Consider the following 24,017-nt stretch of genomic DNA (forward strand, 5'->3'; position numbering starts at 1 on the left):
TTTATGTATAAACTGTTATTGTTGTAGTGTAAGTTAATCCCTTTTCTGGTGTTTTTGGCTGTTACCAAACAGCTCCACCTGCATTACCCCCACCGCTCTCTGGGCTCTTGTAGTTGAATTTGTGGACTGTCAAAAGAAGTCTTTTGGCCAAAAGAAATGTCTGGGCCGCTGAAAAGGTACAGTGAATGGGCCCTCCCCAAATCTTATATCAATGCATGTGCTCTCTCTCTCTCTCTCTCTCTCTCTCTCTCTCTCTCTCTCTCTCTCTCAATTATATTTAAACTGAAAGAGACTTATTTTGACATTTTGTACAAAAAAGAACCATTTGGAGACCATGATGGTGTATTTTGATTCAAAATAAAATCATTGCTTACATTAAGGATGAATGTGATTATTGATGGCCTCCATGGGTCTCCATAGCAGCTGTGCCCCAAAAAGCTTTTCCTTTTCTCCCTCCTTATGGGGCGGCCCTGGTCCAAAGGACCCCAACAGAGTGATGGCTTTTAAAATTTCTCTTTGATTCTACACAAAAACAATTGACTCAATGCAAACATTTATAAATAACATAGTTTCATAGGATGTTAGTCATACAGTAAGTATTTGTTTGCCATATTTTTAACTGACATTTCATCTTTACCCAGTTTACCCACAAAGAAAGACCAATTAAATATAGCAATTTACAGTCAGTATTCCCAAGAAGCTTAAAATTATATAGCTGGTTTTCAAACTATTAATATGTTTAGCTTGTTGATGACTATAGTCAACAAAAAAAGGAAAGAATACCAAGTGATAATGAGTAAATTCTGGTTCATGTCACAACATTTATTGATGTTATTCGTAATAATCCTCTGATGTATATATCAGAATACTATAAGGTAATCAGCAATTCTTCTAAGGAGGCTTTTCTTTGGATGTATCATATCTTTTTCTGTTCCTCGACTGACACTAACTTAAAATGCCATTGCTGTTCCCAAGAAACGTTGATTTGGGGCTTTCATAAGGTCTCTGATCTCCAGGAAAGAATCTGTGACAATGTCAGTAGAGCAAGCCTCCAATCATATCACATATCCGTCACATGCCACTGTATTCCAAGATTTGATCAATTATGTACTAAATCTATTCATTAATGCTTTGTTGGCGCCAAACTCTCAACAGTGACTGGGATCAAATATTTCAAAGGAACCGTAAAAACAACTCACATGCCCCTAGGAGCATAAATATTAATCCTTGACTTGTTTATTTCTTGTCCTGAAATATTCATAGTTGTTTTTGCCACTTTCGGAAAAGTGGAACAAACTTCCCAGTGAAGCAATAACCCAGTCATATTCTAGCCAGACGCTCTCTGAACATCTTGCTCCCTTCATTTCCAATTTTGTTTGATGAACATCTGTCATTGGGCCTTTACTTTCTCAATAGTCCTCGACTCGTCCCAAACAGGCCACGTCTTTATAACGCTGTCTCCTGCTTCTGTCCTGATAATCAAACTTGCATCTTGACCTTTTGAAATGTTTGCTGTGACACTAAAAAGGTTTTATCACATTACATCATTGCACTTAATGCAGAGGGTCCCGTATGGTGCCGTAATTTTGTTTCTCATCTTTTTTGGCACAACTTCTCCTCTCAGACTTTTTTTTCTCTCAAGTTGTAAAAAGGCTCTTTTTAATCACTTGACCCACATAGAACTATGTATTTTAACGGCACGTTGTTTTGATGGATGCAGCTCAAGTAATGAGCGTACAGTGTTGAAAAATGTAGACTCTCTGACTGCCTCTATTTTGTGTGAAAGTCCTTGGAGTCCATTGTTGCAAGTCACTGTGTAAAACCTACAGGCTTAAAAATGAACATTTTCAGACATCATCTTACTTATTTAAATAGAGAATGATTGTGTCCTCATTCTGTCTGAATGACTGAGATGAAGAAATAATGACTTCTCTTTGCAACTTTGAAAATCTCCACAAAAATGCTCGGGCATGCACACAACAAACGGCAAAGGCTCAAAGGATCCATTGCAACGGAAATGGGTCATTGGCTGCATTAGGGGCTTTTTAAAACACAAGAAGTTCCTTCTGAGACAGGAAATCGAGCCATCACCCTCAGCGCATCACATTCACTGTTCAAATTCCTCATTGTTTTCCACCAATGCAGAATGAACCGGCACCGGTGTTTGGCAGAAAAACAAAACTAAAAAGATTTTTCACAGTGTCACTTCAGTACCACTTCAAAGGCTGCAGAGGTGTTTTAATCTGCGAAGACACAGGAGTTAAGGGAAGAAGAAAAAAACACAGCTCATACTCAGCTCATACATTTCCTCATTTATACCCAAAGTCTGAGTTGCTGGAGGTGAAGTGTGGTGGCAACGTCTAAATGAGAGGTTTCTAAATGAAGCAGAGCTGTAATTAGCACTAATAGCTCGTCAGCTGCAACGCCTCAAGGGGAAAGACATCCAGACTGAGTAGCAGAAAGCAGTCGGCTTTAGTTAGAACAAATTTCTAATGATTCGGTAGGGGCCCAAAGAGGACGGCTTATTCATTACATCTAAATGCTATTTAGATGATCAAAAGATGTGTGTGAGCGATTGATCAGAGGTTGTTTTGGTTGTCTTGGACTTAAGGATACACACACCATGCCACACCACTCCTGTTTTACTCCTAATGTGAAACTGATTATGCTGTGTGTATGCTAATGAGAGTAGCTAATGACAAAATGTGGCACCAGTCAAGGGCAGAGAGTTTAAAGTGAAGTTTTGCATACCACTCGTAGTGTTACATATCCGTTGCTCTAACGTGTTCAAAGACCATAACCCGTTGCTTTAAGGCATCTTGGTACATTAGCATTAAAATGGCAGGGAGAGGTAACTGAAAGATTTAACGTCGCTGTAATGAGGCGTCAGTAAACTGCACACAGCCTGGCTCTGTTTACCATAAATGTGCTCTGTGACCAGCCGATGCCGGAGAAAAACAAACTGACAAAGGGATCTACCTTTGGAGAGCTGTGAGGCTTATTTGCTTGCTGTTTTTATTTGATTCTCAAGGAGTCCGCCATGTAGAATCGCCATGTTTCTACAGTAGCCTGAACGGACAAACCAAACACTCGTTCTAGATAAGGCTGTTAGGATTTCTTGCACAAGATCAGGCAATTGATATCTCTGGTATCTTTACCATAAATATAACACTAAAGACAGCAGCTGATTCGCTCAGCATAGCAAAAAGAGTGGAAGCAGGTGGAAATGGCTGGCATGGCTCCGTCCAAAGCAAAAATAATCCTTCAATCAGCACCTCCAAAACTCATCAATGGATACATCTTGTTTGTGGTTGTACAAATACGGCAAAGTAAAAACAAGTTTGGTTTTACGTGTGTAATGTGTCTATTTCTTGACCCTGAGCAGTGACTTCTGGTGTCTTGGGCTCAGTAAATCTCCAAGGTCTCCATTACTAGTGTGGAACATTATCCTCTTTAAGTCCTATTTGGGTTCTAACCAAAGGAAACCGGTATATTTTCACATATCAATCTCATAACCTTACCTACACCCCGCCTCTCTGTCCTTTCCCCAGCCTGTGCACACCGAGGGACATGCCGCTGACCGTCCAGTCCTGCGTCCTTCCCAAGGACTGCCAGGTGACCGACTGGGCCGAGTGGGGCCCCTGCTCCAAAACCTGCGTGGACCCCGAGTCTCCCAGAGGCAATCGCACTCGGAGCAGACAGGTGCTCCAGTTCCCTGTGGGCGAGGGGGCGGAGTGCCCCCCGCTGGAGGAGTCGGAGTCATGTGACCCTCCGGGTGAAGGCGTGCCGCCCTGTGCCAAGTGAGTTCCTCCTGATGACGGGGGAGGGAGGCAGGGAGCACAGCAGGGAGTGAGCAGGGTTTTTTTGAATTTGAAAGCGTAGATGTGTTTCTCATAGCGTAGCACTCGACAGGTGTTCGAGTTTCACAGGGATACAATTGCATGTTAGGTTGTGATAATACCCTCCCCCTTGGTTACAGCATTGTGAAGACCCGGCTAAAGTACGAAACACACCGCAGGGATTCCTCCTGTAGTCCAATAACACTCAGGCAAAAATACATTAAAATCAAAGGGGTTTGGTATTCAACCTGGCTGAGGCTGCACCCGCTTCCTGTTGACTTCCTTTTACTCATATCACCAAACTAATTTGCTCTCCTGGGTGGCCCGTGGGTGTGTGTTGGTGTGTGTGTGTGTGTGTGTGTGTGTGTGTGTGTGTGGTGTGTGTAGGTGTGTGTGTGTGTGTGTGTGTGTGTGTGTGGTGTGTGTGTGTGTGTAGGTGTGTGTGTGTGTAGGAGATAGCATATGGAGCCAGATTTGTATAAGTGCTTGGGCTGCTGCCAGACACAAAGTAGAGACAAATGAAGGAAGACTGCAAGGATATTTGAGTCCCACAAATTCTCACACACACAGATTAAAAATGTAGGCTCACAGATGGCCTTTATTCCCTCAGTTTCATCCTACATTTTTGCGCAGCTATTGTCAAAATACGTATTCATACTCTCCTACTGGAGAGTGTTTGATTCTCTGAAGTTCTCGCAGATTTTCATTGTCTACTGACACTTCTTACTGCCCCACTACATTATAACATTACTACCAGCAGTGATAACAAGTCTCTAGATTGTGATTATTAAAACGAATATTCATCATTATGTACAAAACTCTTATGTCACTTCAAAAAAATAAAGTGAATAAGTAGTAAAACTGGTAGTTAAACAGTGGCTGCCCACATTTATGAAAGCACTTACATACCATAAATGTGTAGTTCATCATGTTTTCAGAAAAACAAGGAAGACTTAATTGGTTTTAATTATGCAACACATCTGTGCTATTGTTAGGTCCGCAGGGTTGAAAATGAACTGTACTCTGACACTATGTTACACCCACACAGAGACACGCTCTGTCTCCCGCGTACGACCATTCCTCCTATTCCATGTTCCTCTTTCTCTGCAGTTACACGTGGAGAACCACAGAGTGGAGCGACTGCCGGGTTGACTCGTTGCTAAGCCAACAGGACCGTCGACGTAGCAACCTAACAGGACTTTGTGGGGGAGGCCTGCAGACCAGGGAAGTTTATTGCGTCCAGGCCAACGCTGAGCTTCTAAAATACCTCAACGACCTCAGAGAAAAAGACAAAGGTAAAACTCCCATAAACCCCGAAGATGTTGCATATACTTACTTGCCGTATACTGTATTGTTTTGAAAGGTAAAAAAATGGGATGTTAGGCCCTCACACATTTGATCTAGTGAATAAATTGAATTTATTTCTGTGGCAGGTATTTGCCTTGATGTGACTGACAACATTAAATACAATTTCTTTGTCAATGTCATTATATAATTCAATATTTCCACTATTAGTTACATTCATTCAGTCACAGTTGGCCAGTCGACTCAGTTTCCGTGCCCTCATGTTACCTCACATAAATGATCCCAATTAGTTCCAAGCGGTAGGGTGTGCAAATTTTAAATCTGGGAAAAGTGAGCACAGCTGTCGGCGGGTTCCCTGAGTTGAGAATTGGATTCAGTATCAGGAGAGAAAAAGTCAGACTGGTGCATCCCTAAATACAACAGCTCCTTTAACATCTCCATAAAAACGTTCACTTTTACCCCTGTTCAACTTTACTAATGCTCATTTTTCGTTTTCGCCTCACATTATTTGCACAGTATTGACAGCTGGAGGGTTTTTGTTTTTGTGCAGTCTGTGTTTATTTGCCTGAAACAGTCAGTGTACCAGCTGTAGAGTCATTATAGCTGTAGCTAGCTCAACCTATGTGTATGTGCAGGGTGTGCCTGTGCTATGTTTTGTGACTCAACCTCTGACTGATGTCAAAAACCAGGAGCTCCAATTCTTTTCTTTTATTTTCCTCCAGAGGCCTCTCCTCTACCTCCTACCGTATCTCTGTGTGGCCATTAATGTGAGAACCTCAAATTGCTTTCACTTCTTTGCATTGGCTTAATATGCAATCACAACGCCTATAAAATGTGTCTTTAAAGAGGGCATTAATCTGCACCATATGGACCCTTAGCGCAGCGTTAAAGCCCAAAACTTGGCTCCAGATCTTTCGTACTTCTCTGTATCACTCATGGCAGAAGCAAGTTTTCAGGGCCACACTGAATATATTTTAACATATATGTGTTAGGCAGGCATTATCATGCAGAAGCTGCTTGGTGCCATAGGGTTCATGTAGAAACATATGTATGTGACAGGTTCAGATTCTTAAAACAGTTAGAAAATCCTTTGCCTCAAAATGCTGCTCCTCTGTATGTCATAATCAGTGAAAATTGCTTAAGCCACTACCATTGTCTGCCATTTCATGACTCTATCCAAAGTCGACACCTTTGCATACGTCAAATCTTACAGCATCACACAGCATAGCCTGAAACAAATCAGCTGAACTCTCTTGTGTAACTCCAATAAATTTGATCAAGCACTGTATGACATCTTACGTCCTCCAAACCCCCACACACTGTGTCAGAACTACAGTCCCTTGATGGATGTGTAGAAGATAATTAAGTATCAAATGCTTGCAGATATAAGCCTACATGTTGACTCAATTCATGTCCAAATATACAATGACATAAAATATTGCATCTGCTTAATAGTGACTGTACACTGTTTTTCTATCTTCTCTTTCCAAACATCCCTCTGTGGCTACATTGTCAGCTTCAATCTTCCTGTTTGAACATATAAACAGCAATTTACCCGCTGCCATTTCCTCCTTTTAAACCAAATCAGGAGTCATTTAGAACAGGGATTTGTCTGCTCGTGTGTCCTGCTGTGACTTGTCAGTGGTCACAAGTGCAAAGGCCTCCATTTCTGACACTTGTCAAGCCAGCTTAGAGTCAAAGCTGCCCTCTTAAAGAGGGTGTTAAAGACATTAGTTGAGGCTAAGCTTATGGAGACCAACCGTGCTGATCGCGTGAGAGAGAGTGACAAAGTCTAAAAGGAGGTGAGATGCCCAGTCGGCACTTGTGCCAAACGTGGAGAGATGCTCCTCTCACGCAAACCGAGTGCAGCTGATCCATTCTGGTGTTTAGTGTAAGTTGTGGATGAATGGATGAAGCTGTGGCAGCGGTTGCTTGGTGTAGTTAACATTTGTCATGTCGAGTGAAGAAATATGTAGATATCAGAGTTGTTTCTGTTGAATTACAACAGCCCATATAACCGTGTCTGTCTAATCCACATTTTGGCCGTTTTTCCGTTGCTGTTTTTCTGGCTCCGTCACAGGAAGGTGACGTCACAATTCTTAATCCTACTTGCAAAGCTCTGATTGGCTCATGGTTGTTCTTCCCAGCAGGGTAATAGCCCTCAATGAGCACTGCACCAGTAGATCAGATATAAATTCAACTGTCTGGTAACAGGCTACTAATATAGTGGAGCACAGTGGTTATTGGTATATGATGAAACAGATAACGGCGACACCTTTTTACAGACAATTTAACCTGGTTTGTGCTCTTAAAAAACTGAAAAAGAAGACCAGAATTTTGTGTTTACTCACAGTTGCACCACACAAACAAGTTCTTATGTAGAGATTAGTTGTAACTACGTATTTACATCCAGTAACTACCAGGTGTAACTGTTGTGTAGCTAACTGAACCAACTTACAAGACTAATGGTAGCTTGCTAATATATGACTTATTTTGACTTAAGAGCTGAAAAGTTACCTGACACTGTATACAAACATTGATTAATAATGAAGTAAACTTACAGTATATTTGAAAAAAAAATAACACAATTTGCCAAAAATTACAAAACGCTAATAATATTATTAAACATATGATCAAATAATGTCTGCTTGGTTAGCTGCGTGATCTGATAGTTCCCACTTGTTCTAAACTAAATACGTTTTAATAACCCAGAGTAATACATAGGTTTACAAAGTATTGTGAGGTAATTGTTTATGTATTGTTTTTCCCCCCTAAAACCAGCTGATTAGACGGTGCTACAAATGTTCAACAGCAACAGATTTACACATTATTTAAGTAAGGTTATTAGCGAAGGCAGATGAGGTTTTAGCACAAGTAAATGATGAGTGAGTTGCTTAAGAGGGACCACGTGCAAAAAGGCGATGTAACCCAAACCAGGTGCTTTAATAAATTGACTTAATTGACTAAATCCTCGCTGTGTTACATCAACCATTAATGAACAGCACCAAAACGGACATTTATTTCACGTAATTATGTTGCAAATGATTAAATTCTTTAGCATTTCTTGAAGGGTTCTAATATTAATCTCAAACTATCTTGTGTGATGTTTAATAAATTCCTGATAAATGGCTTGTGAAGGAGAAGCTGACAGTGCGGTTTTATATGCTAAAGCATTGTTTCTCAACGTTTGAATTGATCGGCGGCCGTTTGTCTCTCTGTGCATCAGCCCTAATTAAAGAGTAATGAGTCTGGTAGCCAAGATTAAACATCGACAGACACTGTTCAGAAAAAAGCATGTTGTGTAAAAGAAATCATGTTTAATGTATAACTTGAGATTGTATGTCCTTCCTCTGTCTGTCTCCTCCTTTCTCGCTTCCAGCTGAAGTGCTATAGGGACTATATGGCGAGTGAGAGCATATTGCATATGTGCCTGCAGTGAAATTGGAGAGATCATGCATGTTGAGGCGCCTATAACCTCTGTTAAGATACAGTTAAAGATTCATTTATACAAGCATGTTGAGAGCGGTGTTGCCAGGGCTGGATGTGCAGAAATGTGCGTGACTTGTGTGTGTGAGTGTTTGCACGAAGACACACACACACATTCACACATGCACAAAGTTCTTATCTTCTTGGCGCAGGATTTCTTTTCCCTCCATTGGGGGGTAATCTCCCAGCATACCACCGAGACAGAGAGGGAGACAGTGGTTCAGTGAGGTTTCCTGCAACCGGCGCTCTCTTTCTCCCCTCTCTCATGCATAAATATCACCATGCAAAAGGGCGGAAGATACCCTCAGGCAAAGATTTGGAATCAGCTTACAACCTCCTAAATCTTAACCTTAATCTTTATGGGGGAGTAGTTTCGATCTGACCCCAGATCAGTATCGCAGCCTAAGTAACGTCACCCTGCACTTCCTCAGTTAAGGCTGCGTCGCTTTGGGTTTGAGTCTGCTGGATGCCTAAAGCACTTCTCTCAGCCTCATGGGAGTTAACATTCTGGTCACCTTTCCCAGTATTTGACAGGAAGATAGACTTAAAAGGCGCACTGACACTAAATGTATTAGGAGGTTTATTTGAATTGTCAAGTTCATATACTGTCATTGCAGGACGGAACAATGTTTCTCTTTGCCGCCTGAAACTACAGAGCGCTGAAGTAACAGAAGATACTGAAGGAATAGTTCAAAATTTGCTTTCTTGGGTTAGAAAATCAATCCTAATCTCATGTCTGTGTGGTAAATAAAGAGCTGGAGCCAGGACTTGGTTAGCCTAGCTTAGCATAAAGACTGGAAGCAAGGGGAAACAGCTAGCCTGGCTCTGACTGGAGTTCAAACATATATGTGTGTTGTTTGTTAAATTTATACATGAAGACACAAGTAAAAATGGGGGGTCATTAGCAGAGCTGTAGAGATGTCTTGATCAACAAAGGTTTATTTGTCCACCCCGTGTGTCTGTGCAGAGTCTCCAGCTACAGCGTGGGTTGTCAGACAGATTGTGGTTTTGGTTTCTGTACAGGCACAATAGCACCAAACCTGGCAACCTCGCCGTGACGACAAGGGTTTAGGACGCTGCTAACAGCCACTACACTTGATTGTTGTTTGCCAACACACAGTTCCAGCTCATAACTCCTGCTAAAACCAGCAAGTCTTTTAATTAGTCAGCTTTAGAGCTGTTGGTATTTTGATGAACAGAGTAAGGATAGGTGTTTCCACTGTCTCATATGCTAAGCTATGCTAAAGACATCCTGACTCCAGCACCGTACTTAACACATAGACATGAGAGTGATATCGATCTTTAGTCTGGATTCACACTCCACATTCAGCATTTAAAGTTAAATTATAGAAGATAAGTCTGTCGCTCTGAAGTTAAAAGAACTGTAATCAGATTTCTTTTGATCCCCAACCTGATGATATGCCTTGATCGCCCAAAAGAGTGATCATAACCGCGGGTTAAAATAAATGAAAAGAAAACGTATCTTCCGCTATTGTTCACACCAAAGATTTAATCATGTTCTTAAAGTATTTAATTGTTAACATGTGAGGCCCAGTTCCCTGTGGCCTCTCCTGCTGCTGCATTAGTCTCTGCTCGTCTCCTGTGAGCTGTTTCCTGTTACTCTCTGTGTTTGTTTGATCGTCTCCCCAGTGTGTGCGTAGCTAATAGCGCTATCTCCCCTGTAATTGCAGCGGGTCAGACCCAAAGACAGCAGAAGCCTAGTGTCCCCCCTCTCCTCTCCATCACCTTCCAGATTACAGGTAGGTGTTTTTAGTCACGCTGATAAGGAAGCCCCGGCCCTCTCCCTCTGCTTTAAGCCTCCCAGGTTCCACTTCTATCCACTCCACGTTCTCATTGTCAGTCTCATCTCCTCAATCCTCGTTTCCTCTACTTGTTTCTCTTGTGGGAGACAATCAATTGTTTCTCCTCCTCTCCTCTCCTAACCTTCTATTCTCCTCTAACCTTGTTTCATCTCCTCATCCCTCCCCTCCCGTCTTCTCTTCTCCTCTCCTAACCTTTCCTATCCTTCCCTCATTACTTACCTTTTCTCTATCCTTGTCCCCTCTCCTCTCCTCCCACCTTGTTTCTTTTAATCTCCTGTCCTCTATTCCTGTTTCCACTCCTAATTTTTCTTTCCTTCCCTCTCCGTTCCTTTCCTCTAACCTTGTTTGGTCTCCTCATTCCTCCTCTCCCTTCTTCTCTTCTCCTCTCCTAACCTCTCCTATCCTTCCCTCATTCCTTTTCTTTCCTCTCTCCTTGTCTCCTCTCCCCTCCTCTTTTGAACATAATGGATCACAAAGGAAAATACGACTAATAATAAACTCTGACTGTCCTCCTCACTACTGTGATGCTTTAGATTTACGATGGTGTTAAATGTACATAAACATACACACTTCGACAAAGTCACAAGTCCTGCTGCTCTTTATGTTCGGTGTTGTTGCCAAATCCAACAAAGGGACAAGCAGTATTACAACAAAGTTCTGTATTCTCCCATAAAAAGCCGGGCAGAAGAGCTGAACCTTTGAAGGGACTGTAAGAAAAACTTTGTTCCACCACAAACAGAATATGGATAGTGAGACATTTTCCACCACGGCAGACAGTAAGCCACATTCGCATGAGGGATTTTTCCCCTCCGTTGTCAGTTCAGCACAATAGAAAAATGAACTCACTGGAGAACGCGCTATAAAATGGACTAATAGAGAAGCAGGATATAGAGAAAGTTTTATTTCCCTTCATCACACAGAGGCCCAATACTCTGTTGGTCCTCAGTGTTGTATTTTCCAAATGGATTGATGTTAAAAGATTGAAGTCAGTAGTTCCCCAATAAGAACTGGATTAACAGTGGCTCAGCAAACTCAGTATTTGACTTTCAGTGTATTTGTAGGAGGAATTAACCATTTTGCATTTCAAAAGCCCCACTTGCCTTCCCCTGTACATTTCTTAGGGAATTATGATCCAGCTCTCCTGACTATGTGAGACTTTAAGCTCTTAGATGTCTTGTAGGAACAGTTGGAATACAGGAAATAAAGTGCCTCAGGTTTTTTTTTTTTGTGAATCACTAAATATCCGACTTAAAAAGAAAAATTTTATTTCAATGTATCACTCAATACAGCTGAGATCAATCCATCATTATACTTTGTAGAGAAAAGTCTTATATTCTTTTTTTTTACTCTCATGCCACCACTGATGTCTTAAGACTGAGAATCAGGTTTTACAAAAGGTGGATTTTCTTATCTTTCTTATCCCAAACATGTACGACAACAGATGGTACCAATTCCGTGTTTTACCGTTCTCCAGTAGCATCAAATTACAATGAAACAAAGTCTTCTTACACTAACAGGTGTTTATGGAGCATTGCAGTCATGAGTTGATTAAAGGAGATGAAAACAACACTCACTCTTGAGACGTGATGCTGATTTGAGAACAAAGTACCCGATATTATTGTCTATTACAATGTTTTGCCAAAAAGGTCTTAAAATATCTCCCGTATTATAAATTGCACTATTGAGTCTCCTGATCTCCTGTTATCTGTTATCAGAGGAAAAACCTTAGACCATAAACTGTAACTGTAATATTTTACAATTAAATTGGATTCACATGCACAGCTGTACGTGTTTGCTCTGTATGTGTGAAGCTGGGAAATGGAGACGGGTTTAGATGTGTCAGTCAAAGTGTGGCGCTCCAGGCAGGGGGGTTGAATCTGTCTGCTGAGTGAGCAAAACTCACTCTTATATCCAAGGACGACCTGGAAGCATGAAGGTTGTGTCCTGTTGACCAGGTTTTTAAAGCAATAGATTGATATTTTAAGAAATAGGCTCATTTAGTCAGATGAGATGAATAATTGATATGACTTTTATATCTCCCTGTAACAATAAATATGAGGGGAAACAAGGGAAGAAAAACAAAAATGATAGTAAGTATCTGGCTTATAACCCCCTTAAAAACCACAAAATGTTGTTTAGACATTTTGGTTTTTGTACTGATTAAGCAAACAAGATATGAGGTGATGACACTTTACTTTTGTAGAGTCGTGCTAGTCGTTTCCTCCTGCTTCCAGTCTTTATGCTAAGCTAAGCTAACTGCCTGCTGGCTGGAAGCTTCATTTTTAATGTATAGACATGAGAGTGGTATCAATCTCCCAATCTAACTCTCAGCAAGAAAGCAAATAACCTATTTCTCAAAAATTTAATAATTGCTGTAAATAACTACCAGTTTCTGGGATTTGGTCCTCCTTCTCCATCCTCTGATTTCCTGTCAGTCTCCTCCTTCTAGTGTCGAATAAAGACTCAAAAAGGGAAGGAAACATGGAGCACAGTTCTTGGAGATACAGTAGCAGCACTTTGAAATGACACTGACACAAGCGTACGTACAGTATGTGCATGCATAAATGCATAAACCCAGTATCTTCAGAAACCCCACACATCAGATTTATTTATTGTGGCACGGTTCAGCAGACATGTAGAAATGTATTCTGCACAGTTGTCACAGAGCTGTGCTTTGCATGGAGATAGCATCTCTCCTCTTTTATTTCGACAAAGTTCCTCAGTGGGAGTTCAGACAGGCATGGACATACCAGTTGTATCATGAAAAAGGCTTTCTGAAGCCAACGTGGCACAACTAGGAAAAGTAGATGCCAAATTACACCTCTTGGAATAAACATGAGCCAAGATATTGTCACTGTTCTCTTACACCTTTAGTGTTGTTGCATCCTTTCTCCTGTCTCTGTTGAGAGTCGGTGGGCAGAGCTCCACAATGTTTTATGTTTCTAGCAAGGCGCTGCACGAGATAATCATTGCTAATTTATCATTCTGACATGCTAACAGGGAGGCGATAAACAAAACAAAGGGATAATAGTGTCTACTTCACAGACAAGTTTTATTTTTTTCCACTGTGGTTCTCATCTGCTCTCTATAGGGACTCTGCCAGGAATAAAAGTAAATAAGCATTATTCTGTCCCTTGTTCCTGTTGATTGTAATGCTGGTACATAGAGACAACCCAGAATAGGATCAAAGTAAAGCAGGTTTATTTGATCTGATTCTTATTTTGTATTTGTGCTCATCTGCACAGCCTCCCGCCCGGTGGAAAACAAGCTGTGCGAGGGTCCGATCCCCAACAGGTCCCAGCTCTGCCAAATCCCCTGTCCCATCGACTGTGAGGTGTCGCCGTGGGGCGCCTGGGGACCGTGTACCTTCGAGAACTGCGACGACCAGGCTGGAAAGAAAGGTAGGAGGACGTGGTCCTAATTGACAAGATGGTGTGTTACACTGGTAGAACACAATACCAATCATTGCCTTTTCTGGCTCTATTGAAGATAATAAACATGTTGAAAGTAATTTGTCTGTTATCTGTTATTCCCACTTCCATCTGGCATTGAGATAAATACTAGACAGTTTTATTCTGCGAGACACCAGCAGTGACCTCCTCCTTTATTTATTGTTATTGTTTCCAGTAATTATACCAACATATAAAAATGAATGTGCAAATAATATATTATTACACATAAGCACTTTCATTAACTTTATCTAGACGCTCTCTGCCGTAGTAACTTAAAAACTATGGTTGTAAAATATTTGGTGCTTTCTTTTTAAAGTAGTAAATGCTGCCTATTCTCCATCCAACACTATATTATTTTTTTTATAAGAACATTAGAATTAGTATAGTATATAAACATTACTGTTGAGTCTGAAAACATTAATGAATCTGCAATCTTAATTATCGTTTGAATACATAATATTGTTATCATTTTATACTAGCTATAATAGCTTCAGAGGAAAACACTGAATAGTTAATGCTCAAATGTCTCTGGTAGCAGGACATCTGGTTCAGAATACATAGGAAACATACTATTGCTGTAGGTAGTAGTGCAGCAACATTAAAATAACATTTTCAGTATAAAATATACATTTGTTGTGTCAGTATATAGAAATTGTTCAATCAGTGCATTCATAGATTGGTTAAAGTAAAAACGCTCATGCAAAATTAAATCTAAATCGACTGCGATATATGTGAAAGGACAATTAAATGACCAACATGTTCACTGAAGCTTCTAAAAAATGTCACAGGCTGACTTCTGCACGTCTTGGTTCACTGGTTACATGTGCATTATGGCTGTTCATGTGTGACATTACTGGAGGTAAAAACTACTTTAATACTAGAACAAGATGGGTTAGGGTAGGATTTCTTAAGTGCTCAGTCCATGTGCGGAAATCAAGGTTTTTCCTCATATTCCTGTTAGTATTAATGAGCCGTCTCAAGAAGTTCAGCCATCAAGCCAAACCAAGCTAATCAGGAACATCTATCATCAGTACTGGAGGAATTACTCAGAGCCTTCACTTAAAGGTGGAGTAAGCGATTCTGGAGAAATACAAAACCATGACAAATACCATCCATAGATAAAGATAAACGGCAAACTACGACACAATTAAATTAAGTTGTGTTGCACCGAATCATAACAAACTTCAAATAGAGCAGGTCTAGACTGTAATTAGTAGCTAAAGCTGTGAAATAAATGTAGTGCAGTGAAGAATACACCATTTCTCTCTGATATGTGGTGGACAAGAAATGTAAAGTAGCAGAAAAGATGCTATACATACAGTTTATGACCTTGAGTAAATATACTGTAGATTTGACTTTCTGTGATCTTGCCGTGCTGCAGGTTTCAAACTGAGAAAACGACGGATCACCAACGAGCCGACGGGAGGGCCCGGAAACTGCCCGCACCTGGTGGAGGCAGTGCCGTGTGACGAGCCCAGTTGCTACGACTGGCAAATGGTCAGCCTGGATCAGTGTATTCCTGACGATGAGAAGCCATGTGGCCCCGGCACTCAGCTCGCACAGGTCCAATGTGTCAACAGCAACGGTGAGAGGGGAGAATTAATTTGATCATTTCAGATTTCCTCGTTAAAATTCAACATATTCCTCCTGTGCAGTATTTGTTGACTGACATGATGGGGCAAATTCCTACTTGCTCCTTAGTCATCCTCGGATTGCACTGTGCTCTTTGACCCACCTCCATTTGCAATAAACAAGTGCAGGTCTGATCTTGTGTGAGAAATCCTATGTTTTTCAAGGTCACCTCCCCACTGACCCTCCAAGCTCCCGCTATACAACGCCGTACGTGAGGAAATTTCATGACTGGACTCCTTGTTGCCATTCATCAACTTTGTGAGGAGTTCTCCTTCCAGACTCCTCTCCCTCCAGTCCTCCATCCTCTCTCCCTCCCCCCTCTCTCCCCTCTCTCCCTGTTAAACCTCTCCCACTTTAACGCTTGCTTGATTCAGCGTTGCCACCTCTCTCACGCTGTCTCTCTCAGTACAGTCTTCCTCTCAGCACGCACAATTAAACCTTACTCGCCCTAAATCAAATCAATCCTCCGTAGCCCTGGGTCTCGGAGTATCTTGTGCCCTTTGCTGCTCCTGATTTTTACTGCTTCTCTTTATTACTGTAAATCTTTAATATAAGAGGCGTTGTTGCAGACATGCTTTCCAGACTTCCTATTGCCTTCAGGTTGTGGACTATGTTAGATAAAATAAGGTACAACACATTATTGATTTTTATTCAGTTGCTTTTTTCCAGCGAGGTGAAGATTACATGGCGTTTTTATTTATTCAGCATGTAAAGTTAGAAACTGCTGCAGCTCTAGGAATCTCATTCAGTCCCAAATGCGCTCAGTAAATCTTCATTTTATGATCCCATGCATTGACTTTGTTCATGTTTTCCCCACTAGAGAACTTGATTCGTCCTTCTAATGTCTCCCACAAATCACAGTTCATGCATCAGCTGCAGGTATTCAGTGAAGCTGGTCCAGTGGAGACTCGGCCTGTACTGCTGGAGTTAACAGACTCTGCACTGTTCTTTCTCCCCTGACTTCAGTTGATTGATCCCTCCCCCCACCACCACCTTCACTCCCTCATCTGATGAAAATTGATTTGTTCTGTTTGGATTTTCACTCTGCTTTTTCGGCCCAGAGATTTTTCACTGCAATGTCAGCTGTATATTTTCTCCGAGTGTGTCCCAGTCATAAAAGAAAAGGCCACACAGCCGGGGCCCCAGACAACAGCTGATGGTCGATACAAATGTTATTGAGACTGGCTATTGATATTCCCCATGCTGACTGCCTGCCCACTTAGGCAGAGACCTGTGTCTTCTCTGCACACTGAGCTTGGCGGTATTTCCCCCTCATAGCTGGAGTTCTGTTCATTCATGTTTTTCCTGTGTGGGCCGGAAAACTGCCGGGGTCCCTTGTCACTTCTTATTTTCATGCCTTCTCAGTTCAGTCATGATTGGTTCACTGCCTATCTGTCAAAGTGACATCTTAATGCAGAGTCAGGCCCAGTCTGACTTTTGAAGCTCAAGCGATTCTCCTCTGCTTGAAATTTCAATTCAGCCATTGAAAGGTTTTACATTTTCCTGAGTGTATGCATCGTTCACAGGAGAAAATATCCCCCCCCTCGCTTCATGGCAGCACATGAAGCAACATAGAAGTGTATCTGGGTTAATATAATCCACTTATGGCTGATGCAAGGAGCTCATTAATAAAACATGGAGGACGGTGTAAAAATGCGGGAATCCCATGTGTGTTTGCTCTTCATATGTTCAGTGCAACTTTAGTATAGAGATAAAGGCTGAAATAGAGTGCATCAATATGAATATTCTACAGATAATCCATAAAAAGGGGCTTAATCAGCTGTCCTGTCGGTATAGAAAACGCAAGTGAAATGTTTTGAATTATTTCGGTGAAGAACGGCAATCTAGGAATATTGGATCGACCCAGACACCTCAGACATGTCACTGGTTAGAACGCTGTTGGCTGTTTGTAGTGTTTGGTTTTGAATCTGTTTGATGCTTTGCAGGTTCATCGATGCTGTGATTAAATATTATTCGCAAATAAATTGAAGTTTGGATTGGAAGTCAGGAGATTCCACTAGACGGCAAGAAGTAACTCTCTGACTTCATAATTTATTCAATGACATTAATGTAGCCCATAAATATTTGAATGAGATGTCAGTAAACTCCACTTCCATCCTCATGAAGTCCGTCCTCGTGTTTGCAAACCTGTCCTGGCTCCAGATTGCTTTATACAAAAAGAACAGAAAGTGAAAAGATGAATCAATAAATCCAACTTTTTCTGGACTGAAAACTCTCCTGCTGCTGCTGTTTAGGAAACAGTTTGTATTATGCTTTTATTGTATGTCTAAAATATTCACTCCATGTCTGCAGATTTCCTCCTGGTTTCTATATAACAGCCACATGAGTCGACCAAAGAACGCCAAGTTGATACTCATGCCAGTTTGGAGGATATATCCTTTCCCAAGTTGTCTTAGAGACAACAGACGTCTTAAGAAAACAAGCACGCCTCTACAATGGGCTGCATGCTTGACATTGCGCCACCAATTAAGACACGCAGCTGTTCATTTTCCCAGCTGCTCCAACCGTCTCTGTACTGAAGTGTAGTTTGATGGTGATAATCTAATTCTTGCAATGAATCTTTAAGCCTTCAAGTTTATTCTTATTACCCGCCCAGTCTATCCTCAACTGTACAAGCAAAAGGGTTTCACTCAGAGCTTTAGCAAGTTAATTTGTTCTCTTTTTAAACATTTAGCATGAGAAAACTATTTACAGAACAGTCTCAGGTTTGAGCTTCAGAGCAATGTTTTTGATCACAATAGTAAGAAAACTATTTACAGAATCTAAAAACATATATTCATTGCTTATTAGAAAAAGAATATTGACACATTTTACTCGTACGATACTGGTTTCAGCCGAGCACTCACTCAAACCTACAAAGTAATAAGAATAAATGGTGGTTCTTCACTCCAGCAGCCGAATGGCACAAACAGGGTGAAGAAGGTGAAAAACTGTTGTAATTACAGATATAATTCTACTGAGAATATCTTGGTAATATTAATCATTTTTTAATGAAAAAGGTAGTACGGGGTTAATGCTTTACACCATGGAGTAAAATAATGAGCTAATATCAGTTCAGTACCTCTACTGCCACCAGAGAATTCCCTGATATGACCATCGGTAATTGCCTGAAAGTGATGCTAAAGTTGTACCAAATATTACTTTCCTTCCTCTTTTTAATACGATCAAACTTGAGATGATTTACTACCTGGTAAAAAAAAACTGATGTTATGGTTTACTCGTAAACGTATATGTGTCATTTTGAAAGTAATGCACATGAATCAAATGCAAAACAACCTGTATTGACTTTCAACGTAAGAAAACCGAACCCAAACCCGAGAGTCATTATCTAGAAACATAGACGGTAGTTTGTATGTGGAAAATATATATCCTCCCATTCCTCCTTAATTTTCTGCCTCAGTTTTCAATTTTTGGTAATTACTGATATTGATTTCCTGAAACTTTTTTGTAATTGTATTGCACTGACATAACCCCATTAGCATTAAACATGGCTAAAATATGCCTTCATTATCATTAGCATGGTGCCCCAGTCTCTTCATCACATTATATATTCTTATATATATATATATATATATATATATATATATATATATATACACTATTATTATTATTAAGAGACTGTTACTCTGATATATCCACGTTATTGTGAGCAGAGTGACGTATTGTTACCCCGTTGTTACCTCACTATTCGCCTGTTGTACAATGTAACCTGACAATATGGTTGTATTCTTCACTCAGCTTCAGTCTGTCCTACTTTCCTTCCTCCCAGATTTGATCGTGTTTATTTTCTATCCCCGTGTTTCTGCAGGAGAGGAGGTGGACAGAAGCCTCTGCTCGTCTTCCTCGGCTCCAGAACCTGTGCCCTGTGAGGTGCCTTGCTCGAGGGACTGTGTGCTGAGCGACTGGACGCCCTGGTCCACCTGCTCTCAGACCTGCTCCAGCAAGACCATCGAGGGGAAGCAGATGAGGACACGCTCCATTCTGGCCTACAACGCCGGGGAAGGTGAGTCTCCACCTGCCGACAGTCTACTGCACCATCGTGTATGGAAATATATGCAGATGAGGCCCAGATATTGGCTTAGTCATGGCCTTTCAAGTTGTCCTTTGCTGTCACTCACTGAATGTCTGGATTTCACACTTGTCTGCATGTGCATTTGTCCTTATCTCAAACAGTCTGCTTATCTGTCCTGGTGATTATTTCTGTTGGTCTGTCTCCTCGCCTGACACTCACTTTTTATCTGTTTCTATGATCATTTCTCTGCATATGCTTGTTCTCTTTGGTTTAAATCTCTGTGTGTGTCTGCTTGTCTGTCTGTCTTTTTTTTTTTTGGTCATGTCTCCAAACATTTCCCTGTGTCTTATCTGGGTGTGTGTGTTTTCCTCACAGTCACTGCGATGGTTGTGGCGTGGATCACAGTGATGGAGGGTAACATTTGTAATTAGAGTTTGCTGGTAGTTTTTTTTTTTTTTTTTAAACCTCCTAGCTATATGTTTACACGTAGCAAAATTAAAAATGTTACCTTGTTTTGAGTTCTAAAAACGTCATTATCATAACAGCTTTAGGGTAACTTATAATTGATTTCTTATTCAGCCAGTTGCAATACAGTCAAGCCTTGTTGGCCATGTGTGAAATAGCTTAATTGTGTTAGCTGTTTTCTGTTGTTCTGCGGTAGTATTAGTTTATGTACTGCATATCTCACCTGTCCCATTAACGTCACTTTAATCTGTATTTGTCAAAGGTCTTACGCTGGTGCCAAAGTTTCCAGAACTTTTTGGTAAATTTTTTACTTTTAGACTAGAAGTATAGTAGCTGCACTTGTAGCTTTAGAGTGGTTGAGAGATACAAAGGAAATTGTATCAAACTATATTATGCTGTCACACACTTTTATGAACACACATACTCAAGAACAATACCTGAAAGAAGCTTTGTATCTCCACCACAGGTTCCCCCTGCAGAGTAGATTATCTGATTAGATTTTGAGCTCCTTGGCAGATTTTGCAGCTCCTGTGTTGCATACTAATGATGGGGGGGAAAAATGAAACTACAGGAACCACTCAAAGCTTTAAGCTACAGGGTTAATAATAATAAGCAACCACCAGTATGTTGGCATTGAATTAGGTGCTAATTAATACATTATTAAGCCTAATTAATGACCTATTTAGCATAACTGCTTACATTTCATTCCATGGTGATTATTGTAGGACCAGTAATCACCCAAGTGATATTAAGCACTTGCCCAGTTCTTTGTAACGACCGGCAAACTAATGTGGCCTGTTAAAAGATGAGACCGTACACAAATAAAATTATTTTGTGGGTTCTTTATCCCGACTGAGCTTAAAAAGAACACATTAATATTGTTTCTGAGGATTTAGGACAGATATAACAAAACGGAATGATAACTTTCCCTATTCCTTGTCTGGCAACAAGCATCTGCTTTAACAGTTCTCCTTACAGTTGATGAACAATGGTGATGTAGACACCCCAGCTACAGTTACCAGGCTCAAACTCATACAGCTTCATTTACTCATTAAACTGAACTCAGACATTAGCTAACTCTAGACAACAGTAGTGGCACCTCCTAAATAAAAAAATAAAAACATTTGTTAAGCCACGTAACTCATAGTCACTTCAACATAAAATACTCAATTGCATGAGAAATATAAAAATACATTCAATACAAAAACTCCCATTTACACATTCTACAATCAGAAACAATTTAGTAGTACAATTAACTCACTTCACCCAGTGTGCAGCCTGTGTCCAAGACACACACCGAATTCAACACGCATATATCTCCCCTCTAAATTAGGCAGAAAACATACAAATGGACATAGCTTATTTAATCAGTCAGCATACATTGAAATGAGATAATTCTGTTTATACATGTGCTTTATCATTACTCACGCTAACCCCGCTGTTCAGTGTTGCCCTCAGCGTGGCGGAGATACGCACACAAACTCATTTACAGATCTACAGAAATCGTCAGGAATACAAAATCATCATTAATCAGCCTTAAGTCTTCTAAATTAATCGTTATCCCATCTGCTGACACTTATAACCATTTTCATATTTTACCGAAATTTATAGGGATATTTATCTGAAACATAAACAAAGATACACACCACGGCAGTCAGTCACCTCCTGGTACTGCCACTTCCTTGTTTCTGGTGTCTCGGCAAAACTATGCTCTCACACGCGATTTCCCTTTTCCGCTGCCCATAGCGTAACAATGCCCCCTTGAGGGAAAAAGAACGCTACTACAGTACTAATCCCACAAGCAAATTACAAAGCACTTGTTAAGGAGAAAACCCCTGTGTAACCCATGTTCACCTGGCTACATTCTCCCCTGCTGCAAGTCAACGTCCTCGGTGACTTCTTACATATCTATCACTCCCTTAAGTTTTGAACTGTAGAGAACCACACTTGTTAACACTTGGGAAAAACATCTGGGCTAAGAGATACAGCATTACACGCTGACATGGGTAAGTGAAATGGGTTTTTGTTTATCCCTGCTGTGGCTCTCTGACTTCTGCGTGGAGGGGAATAGGTATGTCTGTCCCGGTATTTCCCTCCTTGCTCCTCCTTGGAGCAGGCACAGGCCTCAGCTCCAGTTCAACAGCTGGCAGGTCAACACTCTCTGATGTTGGATGTGGACCCAGTACTGGCTCTTCCTCCAGGTCATCATCGTCACTTACATCCTGTCCGAGTATTTCCTCACTTTCTTCCACATCCTTAGCTGCAGCACCCAGATGGGCCCCTGACTTGTCCGTCATCAGATCCAAACCCTCAGGTTCCATACTTATCTCAGGTTCAGTCGTTGGACACCTGACTTCTTCCACCAACACAAACTCTGGATCTGTGAACTCATTCTCTGATTCCAGATTCAAGGCAGGCTCATCTGTGGGAGAGGCTGTATGGTGACGTCGCCTCAGCACTGGTACTGATCCCACACATGGCCGCAGGTTCGACCGATGCACCCTCTTTACCGGCCCTCCCTCCAGTGGCACCACTGCATACGTAGTCCCCTGCACTTCTACAACTTGGTATACAGTAGCCGCCCAGGCGTCTTGGATCTTATTCCTTCCTGGTGGTCGATGGCGGAGGTACACCACCGACCCACGTCCACAGGTGGACAGTAAACCCTCTCCTGTTGCTGGGCTACTCTTTCTGCAGCCTTCCGCTCAGCACACCTCCCTTGCTCTTGCATGAGCATCCTGGAGACGCTCCCTGTGTACAGCCAACCAGTCAGGCATGTCATCTTTCACTTTCTCCTGACCTAGCAGTGCGTCAATAGGGAGGTGGGGGTAACACCAAAGAGCAAGTAGTAGGGTGAATAGCCTGTAGTTGAGTGTGGCGTGGCATTATACGCATAAACAAGCTCTGACAGGTGTTCAGCCAACTTTTTTTTCAGGGGAGTGCCGCAGGTTGAATGATAATTCTATATGATTTTTTTTGGGGGTGGTGGGGTGGTGCGGGTTTTCTTTACTCCATACAACTTGCACACCTGCGATACTCACTTTAAAGTGGCACTTACAAGTACATTCTCCCTGCCATCTGTGGCACGTCAAGCGTTGTGTAGTCCACAGCAACTACCTCAAGTGGGCGAGTAGCCAGGAATGGCTTTAGGGCGCTGAATCCTGGGCTGTGGCATTTTGTCAGCACACACCTCTGACAGCTCTTCACCCACTGCTCGACATCTTCATGCATACCCCCCAAAAGCATCTCTGTCTCACTAGACCCAGGGTCCGCCTATACCCTGATGCCCCATCTGGTCATGCACACTTTTGAGCACTTGTTCTTTGAGGCAGGCTGGCAACAACAGTTGGTGACACCTCCGAGGTGAACATCCTCCATCACCCGGTACAAGAGTCCATCCCTTCTCTAACCGAGGCCACTGCCTCAACAAGGAGCGCACTGGTTTAGGAAAATCTGCTTCCCTGGTAGGTAGGTTTCTTTGCTGGCTCCAAAATTCCGAACACTCTAATTGTTGGGTCAGCTGCTTGAAAGCTCTGTAGTTCTGCTTTCGAATATCCAGGCAAAGTGGGTGTTATCCTGAACTGCCTCACTTATCACTGTCTCACCTGCCTCAGATGCACATAGCTGCCCGATCTTACAGTGCTCTACCCCAGCAGTTACTAAATCCAGGCCTCGCTCTGTGCCTGTCCTAAGGGCATTACATATCGCTACGCACCCATCGTCTCTGCATCCTCACTGACAGGTTCAGGTCCATCAACTACTGGTTGCCGGGACAGAGCATCAGCTGCAGTATTACATCGGCCAGGACGATACTCACATCGAAATCAAACACAGCTACTGAGCACCCATCGCTGCAACGGCTCCTAAATTGGCAGTGGAGAGGTGGCAAAGGGGGTTGTTATCTGTGATGACAGTAAACTTAGAGCCCAGGAGGTAGCTCCTAAATTTTCTGTGACAGCCCACTTTAGTGCAAGGAGTTCCA

At 41.7% G+C, this 24,017-nt stretch overlaps 1 protein-coding gene and 1 long non-coding RNA gene across 2 annotated transcripts in view; one reads left to right on the forward strand and one right to left on the reverse strand.

Annotated features, from left to right (window-relative positions):
- Window positions 1-24,017, forward strand: part of LOC127367633 (thrombospondin type-1 domain-containing protein 7A) — a 152,812-nt gene that overhangs the window by 51,879 nt on the left and 76,916 nt on the right. The window contains exons 3-7 of the mRNA XM_051407660.1: window positions 3,552-3,800; window positions 4,950-5,134; window positions 13,699-13,854; window positions 15,287-15,490; window positions 19,367-19,561. Of these exons, the coding sequence (XP_051263620.1) occupies window positions 3,552-3,800; window positions 4,950-5,134; window positions 13,699-13,854; window positions 15,287-15,490; window positions 19,367-19,561 (989 nt within the window). The remainder of the gene's footprint in view (window positions 1-3,551; window positions 3,801-4,949; window positions 5,135-13,698; window positions 13,855-15,286; window positions 15,491-19,366; window positions 19,562-24,017) is intronic.
- LOC127367634 (uncharacterized) lies at window positions 21,385-21,995 on the reverse strand. The gene is made up of 2 exons (XR_007885521.1): window positions 21,682-21,995; window positions 21,385-21,529 (listed from the first exon to the last, which is right to left on the reverse strand). It is a non-coding gene; the product is annotated as an uncharacterized LOC127367634 (long non-coding RNA).

This window comes from Dicentrarchus labrax, unplaced genomic scaffold (assembly GCF_905237075.1).
Source record: "Dicentrarchus labrax unplaced genomic scaffold, dlabrax2021, whole genome shotgun sequence".
Taxonomy (NCBI): domain Eukaryota; kingdom Metazoa; phylum Chordata; class Actinopteri; family Moronidae; genus Dicentrarchus; species Dicentrarchus labrax.